Source organism: Ranitomeya variabilis, chromosome 4 (genome assembly GCF_051348905.1).
Source record: "Ranitomeya variabilis isolate aRanVar5 chromosome 4, aRanVar5.hap1, whole genome shotgun sequence".
NCBI classification, from domain to species: Eukaryota; Metazoa; Chordata; class Amphibia; order Anura; family Dendrobatidae; genus Ranitomeya; species Ranitomeya variabilis.
The window spans coordinates 107,308,418-107,330,421 of NC_135235.1; the positions used below are offsets into that span (position 1 = coordinate 107,308,418).

The following is a 22,004-nucleotide window of genomic DNA, read 5'->3' on the forward strand; positions in this document are numbered from 1 at the left end:
TTCTGGGCTCATGTTTGCTATTTAGCTCCCAGTCATCCTGCTGGTGGTGTCAGCTATAGTTCTGCCTTCGGCATGTGAACCTGACTCTGGTAACTCTTGATTTGCCCTACTGTCATCCCTGACTTGTCCCGTGTCTGTTTACTCCCTCTGTCTGCCCTTTTCCCATCGTTTCTCTGCTTGTCTGCTTGATTCTCTAGTTCCTGACTTGGCTCGTATTCGGACTCGCTTCTGCTTTCTGACTTTGTGTTATCAGCTTCTGGACCTCCTGGCTTGTTTTCTGACCAGTTTCTCGCCACTTAGTGCCGCCTGTGCTGCTGCTCTGTGGTGCTTCTCTGTGTACATAGTCTCCCTTCCCTCTCAAGCTCCCTCTGGTGAGGTTGCGTTATGCTGCACTGCAGTAGCATGACACTTCATATGTGAGTCACTGGGTATGCAGTGTGCTTGTGGATTGTGTCTCGAGCCAGATTCGGATCTAGTAACTGTCTTCTACTGGCACTGCTTACAGATCTTCTACTGGTGCAAGGTACAAATTTTCTACTAGTGCTGCTTGTGAATCTTCTACTTGGTCTACATACGGGTCTTCTACTGACACTGCTTATGGATCTTCTACTGGCGTGGGGTACAAATCTTTCTCACATCTCAGGCCTTCTCCAGCATCTCATTGCTCTCGGACCCTTCTGTGGCAATGGTGGCTGTAAGCCCACTCCGCAGTCACATGATCTGCCTTGTCCAGGCTCTAGCACCAACTACTCCCTTTTTGACCCGGGTAAGCCTTTTTATAATTAGTAAATGTGACATAGGTTTCACCTGACTTAGTGTCGTCTTCAAACTCTTCCTGTTAGAAAATAGGTTCCCACTATTAGGTTCCTACTACTGTAACTATTTACTTTTGCTTTTAGCCAGCAGATGGCGGTATTTACTTGCAGTTACTCAGCTAGGCATCAGCTATACTTATCTTTTCTCTTATCCACTTCCTTATATATGCACATGCCAATTTTTAGTTATTTGATACGATAAATTTATATCTAGATTTTTCTCACTTCACTTCACCAACTTACACTATTTAATGCGGATGCATCACACACAAGTCAGATTACAAAAATATTTAAACACGGGTTGTAAAAAGTAAAAGGGGTGAAAAACTAAAGTTTGGGTTAAAAGCCAAAAGGGTGAATACTTTTGTAACCCACTGTAGAAGGTTGCTATATGGCTGCAGCTCATTAATATTCCATCAGGGTGGACATCTACTCTGATGAAATGGTAAGGGCTTCACCTAAACAATAACCACTAATTGGCTGCAGTTGGCACATGAGATAATTTCACGTCACTTCCAGGAACAGTGACACCGACATTCCTGGAATGGTGCTGCTATGGGAGGTGAGTATCCACTGTTTTTAATTGTTTAATTTAATTGTTGTTCTGAAATAATTGACCTGGGGTTGTCCTGTTGTTGACGTCCCATTTAATATGGCTTACAACCTGCAGTAACCACCAATCGACCAAACCACTGCACGACCAGCTCTGCCCTCACCTATTGTATCCTCACCCATCCCTTGTAGATTGTGAGCCCTTGTGGGCAGAGTCCTCTCTCCTCCTGTACCAGTCGTGACTTATATCGTTTAAGAATACTGTACTTGTTTTTATTATGTATACCCCTCCTCACATGTAAAGCACCATGGCGCTATAATAATAATAATAATAATAATATGGCTATGTCTTTGTAGTATGGACAATGTTACTTTTTTTTCATGCTATAAGCCTGTGTTGTCCTTGTGTTTTTCAAGAGATTGATGAGTGTGCCCGACCCGATAATGGAGGATGTGCCCAGCGATGTGTTAATACATTGGGAAGTTACAAATGTGTCTGTGACCCGGGTTATGAACTGACTCCAGATAAGAAAAGCTGTGAAGGTAAGCATATTTCCAATGGTCCTGAAGAAACTTAAGGAGCACCTGTCACTTGCCATAAATATGTATACATTTTATCTGGTGTAAATGTATCTGTTCTCCTATATATGACATTGTTTTGTTCCTGCGGCTCGCCCTTCCTGAGATTTAGCCTGCTCTTCACTGGACATAAAGCTGGTCTTTTTAGCCATATGGGTGAAGTCCTCATTTCTTCTCTATGGCAGCCTTCTTGCGGACCAAGCCCAGGTGACTTAAAAGGCTAGATATACGTACAGAGAAGAGAGGGCTATATCTCAGGAATCAAGATACAGGAATAAAAGGAACCCAGCACCAGATTCAGGAGAACACTCAGTAAATAAAAAATACATACTTATCGCAGGTGGCAGGTCACCATAAAGGGACTCTGTCACACTTTTGAACGTTTTTAGCTAATATGGGCATGCAGGTTGTATACAGGTGAAATTGGTCATACCTGGATGTCGCCTTGTTTAGTAAAAATCATCTTTTATACCTTCAATCTTCAAGGCTATGAGTAGTAGGCTGCCAAGAAGATAAGACTGCCTCCAGTCTTCATTATACAAGCTTTCTTCTCCCCTTCTCTTCAGACGTCCCTTTGACGTCATGTGCGCTGCTGGAAATCCCGCACTTGCGCATTCTGCTTGCGTGGCTCTCTGCACTGTGGGGAATTCACCTTCATTGTGTGCCGGAGATCGCTAGGACTGGAAGTTACAATGACTCTCCAACAGAAGAGGGGAACAGTGCAGAGGAGCGACGGCAGGCAGAATGGGCATGCGTGGGATTCCTGGCAGCGCACATGACGTCATAGGGATGTCTGATGAGAAGGGGAGGAGAAAGCTTGTATAATGAAGACAGGAAGCGCTATTATCTTCCAGGCAGCCTACAACTCATAGCCTGGAAAATCGAAGGTGTAAAAGATGATTTTTACCTAACAAGACCACATCCAGGAGGCATACAGGTACGACTAATTTCACCTGTATACAACCTGTATGCCCATATTCAGAACTCAAAAAGCTCAAAAGGGTGACAGGTTCCCTTTAAAGAGATTGTTTAATCTTTCTCGTATGCACATAACCAAGAAATGTTACTTTTTATAAATTGCCCATTTCCTATAATCCATTTCATTGTCCAAAGATTTATACTTTTTTTTTCTTTCTTAGTTGCATGTGGAGGTGTTATCACAAAGCTGGATGGTACAATAACTAGTCCTGGTTGGCCTAATGAATATCCTACTAATAAAAACTGTGTGTGGCAAGTGGTGGCTCCAGCACAGTACAGAATATCTCTGCAGTTTGAATTTTTTGAACTTGAAGGAAATGATGTAAGTTCAGCCAAGACAAGATGTAACTACTGTCAGTCAGTGTTCCCTATAAAGTGCATGGCCGCTTGGTCCCGTAGCTTCTGAAATCCCCTCCTCACAGCAGTGATGGCAGTGCAATGAAGAAAATACGTCCTTTTCTAAGTGTGTCAGTATGTAAAACTGCTTTGGACCCCAAAGCCATTACTGTAGGTGCTGCTGCAGCAGAGGAGAGATGTTTCACCAACTCTGCCTTTCTATAATTCCATTGCATGCTAGGGATCAAGTAAAAGGAGTTAGCATACAAGTTTATTACACTTACTGGATTGCAGGCAGAGCAGTAGTTTTTAAGTTTTATTTTTTTTTGTCTTTGCATTTATATACCTAATAAAGATTGTTCATAGTTAGTTTATGTTGGTGTGTGCAAAGTATTTCATGATGTTTCTAATTAGCTTTGGGTGATTTAATATGTGAGTGACGTCCATGCTGCTGTATATGGTATATGAGTATGAGCAGTATGTGTCTAATATGTGGGTGACGTGAATACTGCTGTATATGAGTATGTGCAGTATGTGGGTGACGTTCATGCTGCTGTGTATGAGTATGTGCTAATATGTGAGTGACGTCCATGCCTCTATATACAGATATGTGCTTTGTCTAGTTTGTGAGTGACGTGCAAGCTAAAGACACTTCAGGTAGTTCATGTTCCTAGTGGGAATAAATACATGTAAATAAAGAAAACACAATTTTTCCCTAATAAAAATGAGTCAATATGTTGAAAATGAAAATATAAGCAAAATGTTCAATACTCATAATGGAATGACCCATAATGAACCAATGTAATCATGTTGTTTGTTATGGTGTACAGTGGACACCATAAAAAAAACCCAGTGGCATAGTGTTATGATACAACGTATTCCAGGAGTTAGTATGTTCTCCCTGTGTTTGTGAGGGTTTCCTCCAGGTTCTCTGTTTTTCTCCCACACTCCAAAGACATACTGATAGGGAATATAGATTGTGAGCCCTAATGGGGACAGTGATAATATGTGTAAAGTGCTTTGGAAGTAATGAAACTGTATATAAGTAAGTAAAAAAAACAAAACAAATAAAATTAAATTTACTCTGCACGATTATTGTGAACGAGCTTTCTTAGAACCACTACAGATTGTGCAATTTTATAAAGTCTGATCATCCATTGATCAAGCAGAATGCTCATCTGTCAGGTGGAAATGATCTACACAAAGTATCATTGTTCTCAGCAGCACATACACAGCACCTGTGCTGCCCAGAATAATGGCACTAATCGATCTATTGCAGCCCGTTCAGTGCACATCTGAAGACTATTAAATGACCGACAGCCATGTTGCTGATCATTGGCCGTTTAGTGCTGTGCTAATGGACCATTACATGTAGCACTGACTACTGCACATAGCACCAGCAGGTAACATGTCAGACCCTCGCGTTGGTCATTCTTCTGTGATAATTACTGCTTTGCTTTTACAGGTCTGTAAATATGATTATGTTGAAGTTCGCAGTATACTCAAGACAGATACGAAACTCCATGGGAGATATTGTGGATCCGAGAAACCAGAAGTCGTAACGTCGCAGGGAAATACCATCCGGCTGGAATTTAAATCTGACAACACTGTGTCGAAAAGAGGATTTAAAGTGAACTTCTTCTCTGGTAATAAGACTGTTTTCTTCTATGTCATGTACTTCATCGCTGACTGTGGTTTAGAAACACATTCCCACTGGGAAGCTTGTAAAATTGATAATATAAGCTCCAACTGCTTCCCATTACAGATAAGGACGAGTGCTCGAAGGAGAACGGAGGCTGTCAGCATGAATGCGTCAATACTTTAGGCAGCTATGTGTGCCAGTGCAAAAATGGCTACACGCTCCATGAAAATGGACATGACTGTAAAGAAGGTGAGACTGGCCAACTTACTTATACAGTTATCAATTTTATCATTAGATTGCATTTAAAAAGTCTCATAATTGGAATTTATTGACACGACGCGCTTCAGATTTCAGCAGTTGTCTACGCAGCATGCAGTGTTGACCCTGGAAGTTGGTAGAGTCGGTGTTTTCCACTTTTTTTAACCCTTTAGTGACAGTGCCAAATTTTTGAAATCTGACCAGTGTCAATTTATGTGGTAATAACTCTGGAATACTTCAACAAATCCCAGTGATTTTGAGATTGTTTTTTCGTGACATATAATACTTTATGATAATGGTAGATTTAGGTTGATATGTTTTGTGCTTATTTATAAAAAATTAACAGAAATTGGAGAAAAATGTTAAAAAATTAGCAATTTTCAAACTTTAAATGATTATCCCTTTAACCCAGATAGTCATACCACAGCAAAACATTAATAAATAGCATTTCCCACATGTCAGCTTTACATCAGCACGATTTGTAAAATGTTATTTTATTTTGTTAGCATTTTAGGAGGTTTAAAAATGTAGCAGCAATTTTTCATTTTTTCAAGGAAATTTACAATTTTTTTCTAGGGACCTATCCATGTTTAAAGTGCCTTTAGTGGACCTATATTTTGGGAAACCCCCCAAAGTTATGCCATTTTAAAAACCGCACCCCCTGACATATTTAAATCTGCTGTCAGGTAGTTTATTAACCCTTCAGGTGCTTTTCAGGAATTAATGCAAAGTGGCATGACAGAAATGAAAAAGTGTATTTTTACCACTTAAATGCCGCTAACTTCTGAACAGGTTACAACAGCCGTCAGACTCTAAGGCCGCTATTTGGTCGTGAATTGCCATGGCAAACATCAGGACCACAAAATCAAGATCTGAGAGCACCAATTAGGATAAAGATGAAGCCCCCACACTCTGTTAACCATTTATAATGATGTAGTCACTATTGACAGCAGCATCTAAGGGGTTAAACAGATTTGGACAGTGCAAACACTGATTGTGGCCAATGCAGCAAGTTGTCAGCTATAGTGTACAGCCCACAGCTGCTGGATTGTTACCTGTATGGGGAGGCTATTCTCTTATATCTCAGGTCAGATAAAAGACGTATTGGCTGTCATTAAGGGGTTAAATAGAGGTCCCCAAATGATAAAAATTGTGTAACATAACAAAATCAAACAGTTCTCTCTCCCCAGGTACAGTGCCCATGTATCACCTGTAAGATCTGCTGAGCTCAATGATTAGCTGCAGTTGTGACGTGAACCGTCGATGTGACAATGGAGCTGCAGCCAAGACAATGACCTGGTGTTGGACCCAGGGAGGGTGATTGCAATCATTTAGGGACCAAGTGTAGAAAACCCCTTTAATCATCCGCATTGTTGTTTTCAATTACTTTTGGCATATATGAAGCATAATGGAGTCTTACTAGAAAACATTATGGGGAGAATAGATTTATAGATCTCCAATGGAAGAATATACAGCCTGTGTAATAAAACTTAATTATTACAAACTATTAAAGGGCCACTGTCACCCCCTCCAGCCGTTATAAACTAAAAGAGCCACCTTGTGCAGCAGTAATGCTGCATTCTAACAAGGTGGCTCTTTTAGTTTTTGGTTCAAGTATTGCCAAAATAAAGCGTTTTGAAACTTATCCAAAATACCTGTCTTTAGCCAGGGAGGCGGGTCCTCACTCCCCAGCTTCAACCGCTACTCTGCCGTCACTCCAGTCTTCAGGGGCTTTCGGCACCACCCCCTCCGCGCTTTTTTCTCTTCAAAACCGGCGCCTGCGCTGTGTGTAAGCTCTGGCCGTCTGACGTCCCAGCCAGGCTTGCAGACTGCGCCTGTGCGGGCATTGCGGCCACCCACCTTGGGAATCCCAGCCCCGCAGTGTATTATGCATTATGCACAGTGCGGGGCTAGGATTCCTGGGCATGCGCACTGCGTGTGTCAGCCTGTCACCCAGGTCCCCCGCCTTACAGCGTCTGTATACTGTATTCAGCTGATCGTGCCTCCTCATACAGTATACAGTACAGTACAGTATACAGACGCTGTAAGGCGGGGGACCTGGGTGACAGGCTGACACACGCAGTGCGCATGCCCAGGAATCCTAGCCCCGCACTGTGCATAATGCATAACACACTGCGGGGCTGGGATTCCCAAGGTGGGTGGCCGCAATGCCCGCACAGGCGCAGTCTGCAAGCCTTTAACCAAAAAACCAAGGAGAAAATTCTAACCCAATATTCTTTTATGTTCCAAGTAGAAACACAAGCATATAACCAAAAAAACTACCTGAAAATATTACTGATGACACAAGATTTATAAAACCAAATATTTTATTATATAATATAAAGACACCAAACAAAACAAAACACAGAAATCCGGAGGAGGCACAAAATGTAACTTACATAGGTAATTAGTGCAAAGGCAGTTTACTACAGTATTCAATATATTATAATAATAATTAAGCCCTTGCCTCTAATTCATATGTCCATGCAGACATGAGCCACAGTAAGAACCAACCAGCAAAAGAGTCAATGCCAATAATGCATACAAACTTCGTGGATGTATTATCCACCTCTATAGGTAATCCAAATATAAAGTGCACAGTGCATAATGCTTATGGCAATTACTGCCAATGTAAAATGATATAAGGTACAATCCCTGTGCAATACCTATATAACAATCTCCATAGAATACAATTAGTTTTAAGGTGCAAAGTGCATATAATGGACCTTACCGGTGCTCATGTTGGCGTGCCTGTGCCTCAACCTCGCACTCCAACGCGCGATTCGCACGTCGCTTCTTCAGGGAGTGATACATAGGGGGTACACTTCCTGCCTTTTATATGCTGGCTCACATATCTTGAGCCAATCATGGCACTAAAGGCGGCGCATCTCATGCCGCCGCAGCGCCAGCGTCCCCGGCACATGACCCGCGGCCACGTCACAGAAAGGCGCCAGGCGCCGTCTATGACGTCACAAGCGGATCACGCGACAAGGCCCGCCCCGGTCACAGAGGATGCGCACAAGTGCCATAACCGCCATATTGGAACTGGGCAAATGCGAGGACAGAGGTATGCAGTCTGCAAGCCTGGCTGGGACGTCACACAGCCAGAGCTTACACACAGCGCAGGCGCCGGTTTTGAAGAGAAAAAAGCGCGGACGGGGTGGCTCCGAAAGCCCCTGAAGATTTGAGTGACGGCAGAGTAGCGGTTGAAGCTGGGGAGTGAGGACCCGCCTCCCTGGCTAAAGACAGGTATTTTGGCTAAGTTTCAAAGCGCTTTATTTTGGGAATACTTGAACCAAAAACTAAAAGAGCCACCTTGTTAGAATGCAGCATTACTGCTGCACAAGGTGGCTCTTTTAGTTTATAACGGCTGGAGGGGGTGACACTGGCCCTTTAAAACCTATTGTAAGAGAAAGACCCCCAACACATTTCGCACTGTCCTTAGTCATGGCCAGTTAAACAGTGAGGTGATGCTGAGTCCGTGCACCAGCCACATGCAGGGAAACCAAGCTACTTTGGTGAGCCAGTGTACAGTTAGAATACCGACAGGTTTGGCTGACAGTCTGTGTAGCGATAATAACAAGAAAACGAGCACTCACCATCTGTGCAAAATCTTCCTTTATTGCGGCTTCATGTTAAAAAAGCAGGATATTACAGGGAGAACTGTGGTTCCTAGTGACGACGATCGTTTCGCTCCTCTGAGCTTCTACGGGTCTTACAGCAGCGTCCAATAATGTGGTGTTTGGGGGAAGTTCCATTGTTTTGACAGGAGGAATAATACTTCTGCTTCTCTCGTAATTTTGCATCATAGGGCATTTGGAGAAGGGTTGTCGTCATGGACCAGCTCGTTTTAATGTGTTTTTTTTTATTTTTCAAAATGATATTACATTTTTATTTTTACACTTTGTAACTCTTCAACAATTTACATCTAGCTGGCTGTGAAAACAAATTTGTAAGTGCAGAAGGAACAGTTTCAAGCCCCAACTACCCTGATAAGTACCCAAGTCGGAAAGAATGCACCTGGGAGATCTCTACTACGGATGGTCACAGAGTTAAACTTGTAAGTACAAGTCCTGAGCAGCATTTATTGACATAGTTTTATTTATTTTTTATATTTCCAAAATTTGTTTAAAGTTGACCTTTCTGAAGCCGATGTTTGCCGCTATTGGGTCTATGAGAAGAGATCACAAAGAGTATGGCTGAATGTTCTGCTCTTTAGACTACAGATCTTTGAAATAAGTGAAGTATATTGCAATCTTTGATCATATGATATTATTGCAAGGAGCCCATTTTAAGTAGTCATTCAGTAGTGGATAACGCTTTTTTAATCAACTCAGGACCTTGTATAAAAATTAAAACTGTGTATACTGACCTCCCACTTTGGTGCTCTTCCATTGATGTTCCCAGCAGGTTGCTTGCTGTGTAAGTGCAGGTTGCTTCCTTTATTATTTGGTCAGACCTGATGTCTAATCTGACGCAATATTGATGTACTGCATCTGCAGCCTGCACGTGACACACCAATATCACGTCATTCCCCAGGAACAGTTGCGCCGGTGTTGGATCGGTACCATTTCGGTAGGTTGAGTATCTACTGTTTTTGTTTTAATTGAGGCCTTAAATTAATTAAACTGAAAACCCCTTTAGCTTGTATGGATTTTATTAAATTTCTCTTTTAGCCCATTGTTACATAGTGAAAACCTAAATAAGCCAAAAACCAGAAGGTGTAAACTTAATAATTTTTTGTTTTCTTCTGGCTTTAATTTGCCTTTTGTTAAGCAGTGTCCGTCTAGAAGTAGTTGAGCTGAGTATTGGGCACCAAATTGTATTTTTTATATTGTTTTAACCTGTTTAAATTCTGTAGGTATATGCAATAGGCACTTTATATTTGTCTTTTTAGAAGAATGAGTGACATAATAGACTGCAGAAATAAGCGGCAATATGTGTGGGACCGCACGATACTGTATTCGTGCCTTCAATTTGCCTTCTGAATGGTGTGCTTTCTGACCCATCTTATAATATATATACGGTTCAGGGTGATGGACGCGAGCAAGCAACTTATAATGCATGCTGTCCTAGGATCTCGGTATCCCTGCCCTCTACTTATCCACGTCTGTACGTTAGTGTTCAAATAGCCTCTGCACAAAGAAAAATGTCTACAGTGTCACCTTCAATGGAGCAATACGTCAATATAGGCACTTTAAGGAGCCTTGTCATATGACTTAGGATACAAAACCAAACCCGTACCTCTGATTGTATACAGTGGGTATGGAAAGTATTCACACCCCTTTAAATTTTTCACTCTTTGTTTCATTGCAGCCATTTGGTAAATTCAAAAAAGTTCATTTTTTTCTTATTAATGTACATTCTGCAACCCATTTTGACTGATAACACCCCCAGAAATGTAGACATTTTTGCAAATTTATTAAAAAAGAAAAACTGAAATATCACATGATCATAAGTATTGAGACGCTTTGCTCAGTATTGAGTAGATGCCCCCTTTTGAGCTAGTACAGCCATGAGTCTTCTTGGGAATGATACAAGTTTTTCACACCTGGATTTGGGGATCCTCTGCCATTCTTCCTTGCAGATCCTCTCCAGTTCCGTCAGGTTGGATGGGGAACATTGGTGGACAGCCATTTTCAGGTCTCTCCTGAGATGCTCAATTGGGTTTAGGTCAGGGCTCTGGCTGGGCCAGTCAAGAATGGTCACAGAGTTGTTCTGAAGCCACTCCTTTGTTATTTTAGCTGTGTGCTTAGGGTCATTGTCTTGTTGGAAGGTGAACCTTCAGCCAAGTCTGAGGTCCAGAGCACTCTGGAAGAGGTTTTCATCCAGGATATCTCTGTAATTGGCCGCATTCATGTTTCCTTCAATGGCAACCAGTGCTCCTGTCCCTGCAGCTGAAAAACACCCCCCTAGCTTGATGCTGCCACCACCATGGTTCATTGTTAGGATTGTATTGGGCAGGTGATGTGCAGTGTATGGTTTTCTCCACAAATACCGCTTACAATTATCACCAAAAAGGTCTATTTTCGGCTCCTCAGACCAGAGAATCTTATTTCTCAAAGTCTGGGAGTCCTTCATGTGTTTTTTAGCAAACTCCTATGCGGGCTTTCATATGTCTTGCACTGAGGAGAGGCTTCCGTCGGGCTACTCTGCCATAAAGGACCAACTGGTGGAGGGCTGCAGTGATAGTTAACTTTAGGGAACTTTCTCCCATCTCCCTACTGCATCTCTGGAGCTCAGCCACAGTGATCATGGGGTTCTTTTTTACCTCTCTCACCAAGGCTCTTCTCCCACGATTGCTCAGTTTGGCTGGACGGACAGGTCTAGGAAGACTTCTGGTGGTCCCAAACTTCTTTCATTTAGGGATTATGGAGGCCACTGTGCTCTTAGCAACCGTGAGTACTGCAGAAATTTTGTTGTAACCTTGGCCAGATCTGTGCCTTGCCACAATTCTGTCTCTGAGCTCCTTGGTCAATTCCTTTGACCTCATGATTCTCATTTGGTCTGACATGCACCGTGAGCTGTGAAGTCTTATATAGACAGGTATGTGCCTTTCCAAATCAAGTCTTATCAGTTCAATTAAACACATCTGAGCTCCAATGAAGGAGTAGAACCATCTCAAGGAGGATCACAAGGAAATGAACAGCAAGCATGTGACTTAAATATGAGTGTCTGAGCAAAAGGTCTGAATACTTATGACCATGTGATATTTCAGTCTTTATTTTTTTTTAGTAAATTTGCAGAAGTTTCTAAATTTCAGTTTTTTTCCAGTCAAGATGGGGTGCAGAGTGTACATTAATGAGAAAAAATTAACTTTTTTGAATTTACCAAATGGCTGCAATGCTACAAAGAGTGAAAAATTTAAAGGGGTGTGAATACTTTCCGTACCCACTGTACATCTGTTTCAGGATTCTTGCTCCTCATCAGTGAAAGGTAGGATACTGGTTGGCTGAGTGAGAGGCCAACAGTGGAGGTTATAAGTAGCAAAGTTTCTTCTTTAGATGACCACATGCATATAGTGACTTATATGCAAATAGCCTTTTCACAGACAAAGAGAAAAGTGTGCCCCCCTATTGGGAGTACTAAACTTTAAAGCGCCTTGCCATATGACCCCAAAAGGAGATTCTGGTTTGTCTTTATATCCAAAGTTATTTGACAAGGCTTTTTAAAGGGTTGATATTTGCTTTCAGGATTGCTGCATCCAGGAGGCGTCACTAGAGACCATGTTCCCTTCCTCTGTGAAGAGGCTATTTGCATATTTTATTTCCCAGGGAGCAGTGCATGCCCTTTTCTTCCTGTACCAGCTTGGCGGTCTCCTTAAGGAGAAATGTTGCCGCACTGTTCATAGAGAGAGATTGGTATATCAAGAAAGGATTGGCTAGAGAGTCTTTCAGGGAAAAATGAAATAAAAATTGATTACTCTGCTCTTGACAAGACAAGGGACCAACAGACTGTTCTTGTTCTTGTAAATCCCACAGTATGAACCTTCATTCTTAATACCCTGGGTGTTACATATCTATTTCTCTGTATAATAAGGACTGACATGACTTTAGTTCCAATTGTCACGTAGTTTTACTTCCAAATAATTTTTACATTTCTAGGTGTTTAATGACTTTGAAATTGAATTGCACCAGGAGTGTGCCTATGATCACCTTGAGCTGTATGATGGGCCAAACAGCAAGTCCCCAATTCTAGGCCGCTTTTGTGGCGGCAGTAAACCTGAACCTATTATTGCATCCACAAATCATATGTTTCTGCGCTTTTATTCTGATGCTTCAGTGCAGAGGAAAGGGTTTCAAGCCAAGTACAGCACAGGTATGTGGTTACATATAATGGATGTGTGTTATATTGAACTGTAAAGAATGGCGTAACCATTGGGTCACAGGCATCAGGGCTGTAGTACGGTATACAAGCACCAGTTTTACCATTGTAATGTGACACATAAAATGATGGAACAATCCATCTACCGGTATCTATAGAAAAGGAATTCTAATCTGCAAACATTGCCTTTCTGGGAGATTATTCCTGTAATATGGTACTATAAGAAAGCACCATATGGCTTCATGAGTGCCTAGAGCTACGTAGTGCAAAGCCGCAGGACTTGTGTCACTGTCTAGTCTTTGCTGTATACGTTTCCCTTACATTAAAAGTAGAGATTGTCCAAAAATAACATTTAATACAAGTAGGAATTGTTCATAGCAGACAAACCCTTTAAATGAATAGTTGGAGACTGGGTAGTTCTAAGGGTTTGATTACACAGATCACCCGGCGGCACGATATGATCGCAGATTGGTGGTCATTTTATTGTTTACACAGGCCAAAGTACTGGATTACTCAGGGCACATAGTCCTCTTTACACTGTCGATGCACCGCAGAGAACAATTCTCATTTATGCTGCATAAAAGATCATGTCACCTGATGCACAAGCATTTTACTTATTCATTAGGTGATCGGTAGCTTATTTACACTGCAAAATAATCATGAAATAAGCAGTTTTAGCACTTGTTTACTATTATTTATTTTTATTTTGCTGAGTAAATGTCCTTTAAAGGATCCTAAATGAGTGGTGTTACAGTAGATTGCAGATGATCTTCTCACCTATGTTTTTTTTTTTAGTTCATGGTGCATCTAACATACAAATAGGCAATTTGGCTGAATATATATGTTTGTAAAGCTGTACATATCTTAGGAAAGTAAAGATTAAGTTAAATAAAAGACAAAAAATGTATTTGTTGTGATGTGTTGTCTAGTCCATTATGAACCTTTTTTAAAAAAATGGTTCTCCACTACTAGGACAACCTCTTCTTGATCAAAATATTTGTTCCCTGTATAATAATAAAACCTATACTCACCTCCCATGCTGGCGCCGTTCCCGTGGTGTCGGCACTCACTCTCCCGAGGCTCCGGTGCTGCTTTTGTGGCACGTGATGCCAGGCACCCAATCAGCGCTGGCGTCACTGTCTCCGCCTTTGGACAAATTGAGCATGAAGAGGAAGTCTGGGCTGCAGCTAATCTATGACTTCCTCTTCATGCCTAATTCGACAGGAGGCGGAGACAGTGTCGCCAGCGCTGATTGGGTGCCGGGCATCACGTGTCACAACAGCAGCACAGGAGCCTCGGGAGAGTGAGTGCCGACACCACGGGAACGGCGCCAGCATGGGAGGTGAGTATAAGCCTTATTATTTTATGGGGGCCAAGTGAGGGGTATGACAAGAAGTTGTCCAAGTAGTGGGCAACTTCTTTAAGTCAGGTTAGTAAGGAACCACATGGAAGGTAGATATTTTGATTGTTGAAAAAAACATTCCCCATTCTATACAAATCAATATCATTGTATAAGTTGTAATAATGTTAAATCATTTTTCCATATTTTGTTCTGTTCTTTAGAATGCGGAGGACGATTGAAAGCCGAAGTTCAGACAAAAGACCTCTATTCACATGCCCAGTATGGCGATAATAATTACCCAGTGCAAGCCAATTGTGACTGGGTCATTGTAGCAGAAGATGGCTATGGAGTAGAATTGATATTTGAGACATTTGAAATGGAAGATGAATCAGACTGTGGTTATGACTACATGGAGATATACGATGGCTATGACAGTACTGCTCCACGACTAGCTAGATACTGTGGCTCTGGGGTACGTTTTCCTCTTTTTTTCTTAAAACTATTTAAAGCATTCTGATTAGTCCCATCTTTGATTAGCGTATATGAAAGTGCACAGAACATAACTCAAACTGCAGACCGTGCAACCTTATGTTGTAAGATAAACACACAGGGGGTGATATTTTGGATCTTTTTATGTGATTTTTCTTTACTTTTCTTAGAAACATTAGGAAACAAATAAAGTAGACTATTCACATTGGCCCTGTTTCATCAAAGCAATTACTCCAAAATTGTGGTGTAAATTAATTTGAAACATTTAATAATTTTTGCTTAAAGGGAACCTGTCACCCCCAAAATCGTATATGAGGTAAGCCCACCGGCATCAGGGGCTTATCTACAGCATTCTGTAATGCTGTAGATAAGCCCCCGATGTATCCTGAAAGATGAGAAAAAGAGGTTAGATTATACTCACCTGGGGGGGGGCGGTCCGATCCGATGGGCGTCGCGGTCCAGTCAGGGGCCTCCCATTTTCTTACGATGGCGTCCTCTTCTTGTCTTCACGCTGCGGCTCCGGCACAGGCATACTGATTTGCCCTGTTGAGGGCAGAGCAAAGTACTGCAGTGCGCAGGTCCCGGGCCTCTCTGACCTTTCCCGGCGCCTGCGCACTGCAGTACTTTACAAGAAGAGGACGTCATCCTATGAAGATAGGAGACGCTGGACCGGACCGCGACGCCCATCGGATCGGACCGCAGCAGGACCGCCCCTGGGTGAGTATAATCTAACCTCTTTCTCATCTTTCAGGATACATCGGGGGCTTATCTACAGCATTATAGAATGCTGTAGATAAGCCCCTGATGGTGGTGGGCTTAGCATATCTTTGATTTTGGGGGTGACAGGTTCCCTTTAAAGCGCAGATGCACAAAAAAAATTTCAACTTTTGGCGTTTTCAGGCCAGATTTCACCTTTTGGAGAGGCGTTTCGATGCACACACCACAAATTCATGACTGGCGTGCCATACACCAGAAATCTTACTCCAGTCGCTGACTAGAGTAAGATTTGTCACGAGGCACAAGCAATCTTTCATATGCACATGATTCATTAGGAAGCGTGAAACTGGTAATGAATCAGGCGCTTCTGACTCCAGCATGCCTCCGTACACGACACCGGTCTTGATGCATTGAGGCCATTATGCTTGGGCCATTTAAATTTCTAAAATAATGCCCAGTGCTCGAATTTTGCAAGAAGAGTAATTTGCACCATGTATTCTCCCGCTTACAGATTTGACCCACTGTGCTTTAGCTACACTTGTATTGAGCAAGGCATCGCCCTCTAGTTGGTCATGCCCACTGGATGGCCACGTTAATATACGGGGTTCGGCCTTGCTCTGTACAAATGTATGGAGCGATGCCATGTTCACTGAACGGGCTATGCAGTATGTATAACTCATACATACCCTTTGGTCCCAGCTTAGAAACCAGCGAATCCCTATAGGGCACAGTACTGCGCTGGGGAAATTCATATGTCTGCAGTGACACAGAGACTGCAGACTTATCGATCTTGACCAGGCAACACATTTAACAATACATTAGAATGCAAATCAAGAAAATGGAACATGAAACATATGCTGAGAGAGAATACATCATCCAGCAGTTATACCCTCAGAAATACATACACCTGTATGACGTGAAGTAAGACACTAGAAAATTTAAATATTAAAATATCTTTATTATATAAACTCACTCACAAAAATCCATAGGGGCATATAGCCCAAATACAGAATAGGGGCTTGTGCGTTGTGAGGCAGTGACCCCTGTTACAGCTAGTGGGCGCTGTATGTGCTCTCCAGAATGTGCATGGGAGCATAGTGAGGCCATGAGGGCGTACTGCAGACACAGGTGTGGCAGTAATTAGAATAGTGAAGCAGTGACTGATTAAAAGCCCTGGAGTAGAGGTGGAGGTGTGTCAGTGTTGAGCTTGGAAGCAGACAGAGCAGTTGTCTGCAGAGCTTTCTCTGTGTGGAGCAACACAGAGGCAGAAGGAACCAAAGAGACTGGCACCCTGCGTCTTGGGCTCTCTTGTGTTTACCCGGCTGCAATCCGCCGGAGGATAAAGAGTGCAGTGCACTGAGTGAGTACAGAGACTTGATACCGGCGTGTGGCCACCCAGGGAAACTGGACAGATGGAAGTTCGGCCTGTTTATTGACTGCATCATATAGCCATGTATTATTAATGGACTGTATGAAGAAGCTGTATAATGTATAGACTGTGTGAAGTAACACAATAAAGAAACGTTTTGTTTGAACTTGCTAGGGTCACTGCCGTTTCACTGTGTATGGTCCTACCGCTGCATCACAGTGTTTACTCTCTGCAAGGTGTACTCCCTCCCACATGGGTAAGGATTAGAATCTTTATTAGACACTAGATGGTGGCCCGATTCTAACACATCGGGTATTCTAGAATATGCATGTCCACGTAGTATATTGCACAGCCCACGTAGTATATTGCCCAGCCACGTAGTATATTGCCCAGCCACGTAGTATATTGCCCAGTCACGTAGTATATTGCCCAGTCACGTAGTATATTGCCCAGCCACGTAGTATATTGCCTAGTGACGTAGTATATTGCCCAGCCACGTAGTATATTGCCCAGCCACGTAGTGTATTGCCCAGTGACGTATATTGCCCAGCCACGTAGTATATTGCCCAGTGACGTAGTATATTGCCCAGTCACGTAGTATATTGCCCAGTGACGTAGTATATTGCCCAGTCACGTAGTATATTGCCCAGTGACGTAGTATATTGCCCAGTCACGTAGTATATTGCCCAGTGACGTAGTATATTGCCCAGTGACGTAGTATATTGCCCAGTGACGTAGTATATTGCCCAGCCACGTAGTATATTGCCCAGCCACGTAGTATATTGCCCAGCCACGTAGTATATTGCCCAGCCACGTAGTATATTGCCGAGTGACGTAGTATATTGACCAGTGACGTAGTATATTGCCCAGCCACGTAGTATATTGCCCAGTGACATAGTATATTGTCCAGCCACGTAGTATATTGCCCAGTGACGTAGTATATTGCCCAGTGACGTAGTATATTGCCCAGCCACGTAGTATATTGCCCAGCCACGTACCGGGCTGGGGTCTCACACAGACCGGCACCTGTCAGCAGCAGCAGTCAGGCCGTACAGCGCCGGCAGCACTGGGCACCATGCTCACCGTGGGGACTGAGGCGCCTCACCTTGGCCGCTCTGCTCCTCCTCCTCCCACGTTACCTTCCCCCTTCCCAGGCTCACAGGCTCGGCTCCCGTGGGGATTCGCGTCACCTTCCCGCCGCCCTCTTGTTTTTCCTTGTCTCACTCTCGCGAGATGGTGACGTAGCGGTCTCGCGAGACCGCAACGTCATCATCTCGCGAGATCGCAATACATGGAGCGGTCACCGGGGCGTCATGAGGAGCGGGAAAGGCGCTGGAAGGTGAGTATATGATGATTTTTTTTTTTTTATTATTTTTAAGATTAGATCTTTATACTATTGATGCCGCATAGGCTGCATCAATAGAAAAAAGTTGGTCACACAGGGTTAATAGCAGCGTTAAGGGAGTGCGTTACACCGCGGCATAACACGCTCCGTTACCGCTGCCATTAACCCTGTGTGAGCGCTGACTGGAGGGGAGTATGGAGCGGGCGCCGACTGCGGGGAGTAAGGAGCGGCCATGTTGCCGCCGGACTGTGCCCGTCGCTGATTGGTCGTGGCTGTTTTGCCGCGACCAATCAGCGACTTGGATTCCATGACAGACAGAGGCCGCGACCAATGAATATCCGTGACAGAATGACAGAAAGAAGGACAGACAGACGGAAGTGACCCTGAGGCCCTGAGTGACGGCTGGGAGGCGTTTGTGTCAGGGGGGAAAAGAAATGCCCCCCTGACAAACTGCAGGTATGAGGGGCAAATTCTAAAAACGATTATTTCAGCGTTGGCAGGGACCCGAAGTAAAAGAGCCACCTTGACAGAATGCAGCATTAGTGCTGCACAAGGTGGTTCTTTTAGCTAAAAACGCCTGGGGGGGGGGGGGGACAGGTTCCCTTTAAGCTTAGTGTTAACTTTCTAGGTCTATTTTGAAGTTGACGGCTGTATGAAGATTGCGCTAGCTTACTCTATGGAAGTCCATGGGCATGCTAAACTTTATAACTAGGGCGATGTCGGCATAAAAAGCACCTGATCACAAAGCCTTTATGCCAGTATCGGTAGGATCCACCAGCAACTAATATATGTGGAACAGCAGATGTTGGTAGAAAAATGACTGGGCATGTTTGATTTCAACATGCCTGGTCCTTTGTAATCTTAGTGCATGCTATATAAAGGACACTTAAATGTAGTAAACCAATGTTTTAAAAACTAATCTTTTGTTAAAACTGTTTAGCTGCTGTATGTGTGTCAAGACTAGGCATAAGCTGCTGGTAAAGGGGTATAATAAAATGTTAATTATCTTGTATGTTGTGTAGTGTCTACTTTTGCATGAACGTTTTTCTTTTACATTTTTTTTAGCCCCCTGAAGAAATATATTCAGCCGGGGACTCTATTATGATTCGCTTCCACACAGACGATACCATCAATAAAAAAGGATTCCATGCTCGATACACCAGTACCAAATTTCAGGATGCACTTCATATGAGGAAATGACTGTACATTACTTGGACGCCAGGCATTTAAAACATTAATGTTATGGAACTCTGGGAGATTACGCTAAATGCTGTGCATGTCTCTGAGATCAATGGCTGAATGCAGTCTGTAAGATATATGTACGATTAAGAATCCAAATTTTATTAGCATGCTGTTGTACTGTACCAAGGACCAAATATCTGCATATAATAGGCCAGCTTGGTTTGCTTTCTTAAACTGAAATGGTTAATAAAGGGCCTTCTCATGGTATGCTCAACCCAAAAGCCTATTCTGCACCTCAACTGAAACCCCAGCTGGCTGAATGGGAGGTTTATGATGCCCCTATATTCGCACCAGAACTTTTTGTCCAAAATGTCTGACTGGCTGACTAAGTAGCATGGCAAGTCAAGAAGTCAAAGCGTCTACTGGTGAAAATATAACTGCGCCTAAAATTTAAAGGGCCTTTCTGGGTTCTGTAAGTTACATGTATGGAAATGTGTTTTGTACATGCAAATATATTGTTTGACATATTGGAAATGACAGTCTAATGAACACTTTGTAATTTGTTTTTACTTCCCATGAAACTGTTACAGAAATATGAGTGTATGGGTATAAACACATGTATATATCAGAAATGTTTAGTGGATGTAAAAAGTATACACACCCCTTTTAAAATACCCGGATTTTGTCATGTAAAACACATCACATCAAGAAGAATTATTTGAGACATTTTCCACCTTTTATGTCACCCATAATCTGTATAATTCATTTGAAAAAAAACAAAAAACTTTTTCCAGGTGGGAAAAAGAAAACTAATACTTTGTTGAGTACCCTTTTGAATTTGACAGCATTCAGTCTTTTTGGGTAGGAGTCTATCAGCATGTCATGTCTAGAATTGGCATCTTGGTCTATTCTTCCTTGCAGCAGTGCTCATCACCATCAGCTTGTGATGGTATCTCCTGTGCACAGCACCATCTTCAGGTCACCCACAGATTTTCGATTGGATTTAGGTCTAGGCTCTGGCTTGGCCATTCCAAAACTTTGAACTTCTTCTGGCGAAGCCATTCTTTTAATTTGGAGGTATGCTTAGAGTTGTTGTTTTGCTGACTGGTGAAATTGCCCTTCATCAACCTGAATATTTTGTTGATTGACCACCTTGAAGAAAACCCTAGTACCACTTACTGAAACAGCTCTAAAGCATTTGCCTCCACCATGCTTCACTGTATGTATGGTGTTCCTTAGCTGATGGCTTTTTTCCAAACATGTATTTTGGAATTATGATCATAAAGTTCAATCTTGGCCTCATTGGGCCATAACACATTTCATGCTTTTGGCAGACTCGATGAAGGCTTTGGCAAAAAATAGCCAGAATTAGATGTTTTTCTTTGTAAGAAATGTTTTTCATCTTGCCACCATACCTCAGAGGCCAGACATATGAAGAATACAAGAGATTGTTGTCATTTGCAGTGCACAACCTATACTTGCCAGAAATTCCTGAAGCCCCAACAGTGCTGCTTAAAGGACCTCCTGGACCAATTTTCTTCTTGACTTTTCATTACATTTTGAGGAATATCCAAATCTAGGTAATGTCACCGTTGCGGCAAATTTAAGCCACTTCCTGATGACCATCTTCACAGTATCCTACGGTATATCTAAAGTCTTTTTTACCCTTCTCCTGACTGATAACTTTCAACAATGAGTTCCCTTTGCTGTGTTGCAAGCTGTTAATGGGCCATGATGTTTGCTTTAAATGCAGCTAAGTAAATGAACAGGAAGATAAACTGAGCTTCCTCTTTTGTACATAAGTAGATGATAGCAACCATATCCCCAATTACAAGAGGGTGTTCACATTTTAGTTTTACTTTTACTTCCCTCTCAAAATTGTTTTAGGTTTCTTCTCAATTGTATTGTACAGGTTATGGGTGACATTATTAAAGGTGGAAAAAGTTCTGAAATGATTCCTCTTGGCATGATTTTTCTTACATGACAAAAATGTGACATATTTACAGAGGCATGTAGACTTTTATATCCACTGTATACATTGGCATGTAAACGTTTTGGCACCCCTGGGCAAAATGACTGTTATTGTGAAGAGTTAAGCAAGTTAAAGATGAAATGATCTCTAAAAGACCTAAAGTTAACGATGACACATTTCCTTTGTATTTTAGGCAAAAAATATACAGTACAGACCAAAGGTTTGCACACACCTTCTCATTTAAAGATTTTTCTGTATTTTTATGACTATAAAAATTGTACATTCACACTGAAGGCATCAAAACTATGAATTAACACATGTGGAATTATATACTTAACAAAAAAGTGTAAAACAACTGAAAATATGTCTTATATTCTAGGTTCTTCAAAGTAGCCACCTTTTGCTTTGATGACTGCTTTGCACACTCTTGGCATTCTCTTGATGAGCTTCAAGAGGTAGTCACCGAAAATGGTCTTCCAACAATCTTGAAGGAGTTCCCAGAGATGCTTAGCACTTGTTGGCCCTTTTGCCTTCACTCTGCGGTCCAGCTCACCCCAAACCATCTCTATTGGGTTCAGGTCTGGTGACTGTGGAGGCCAGGTCA

General features: G+C 42.4%; 1 protein-coding gene across 2 annotated transcripts in view; it reads left to right on the plus strand.

Annotated features, from left to right (window-relative positions):
- Positions 1 to 21,664, plus strand: part of TLL2 (tolloid like 2) — a 253,017-nt gene extending 231,353 nt beyond the window's left edge. For both annotated transcript variants that reach the window (XM_077259078.1, XM_077259079.1), the window contains 8 exons: positions 1,785 to 1,910; positions 3,086 to 3,246; positions 4,726 to 4,906; positions 5,026 to 5,151; positions 9,093 to 9,220; positions 12,765 to 12,978; positions 14,548 to 14,798; positions 19,312 to 21,664. In XM_077259078.1, coding sequence (XP_077115193.1) covers positions 1,785 to 1,910; positions 3,086 to 3,246; positions 4,726 to 4,906; positions 5,026 to 5,151; positions 9,093 to 9,220; positions 12,765 to 12,978; positions 14,548 to 14,798; positions 19,312 to 19,446 — 1,322 coding nt within the window. In that variant the 3' untranslated portion in view covers positions 19,447 to 21,664. The remainder of the gene's footprint in view (positions 1 to 1,784; positions 1,911 to 3,085; positions 3,247 to 4,725; positions 4,907 to 5,025; positions 5,152 to 9,092; positions 9,221 to 12,764; positions 12,979 to 14,547; positions 14,799 to 19,311) is intronic.
- Positions 21,665 to 22,004: the final 340 nt, after the last annotated feature.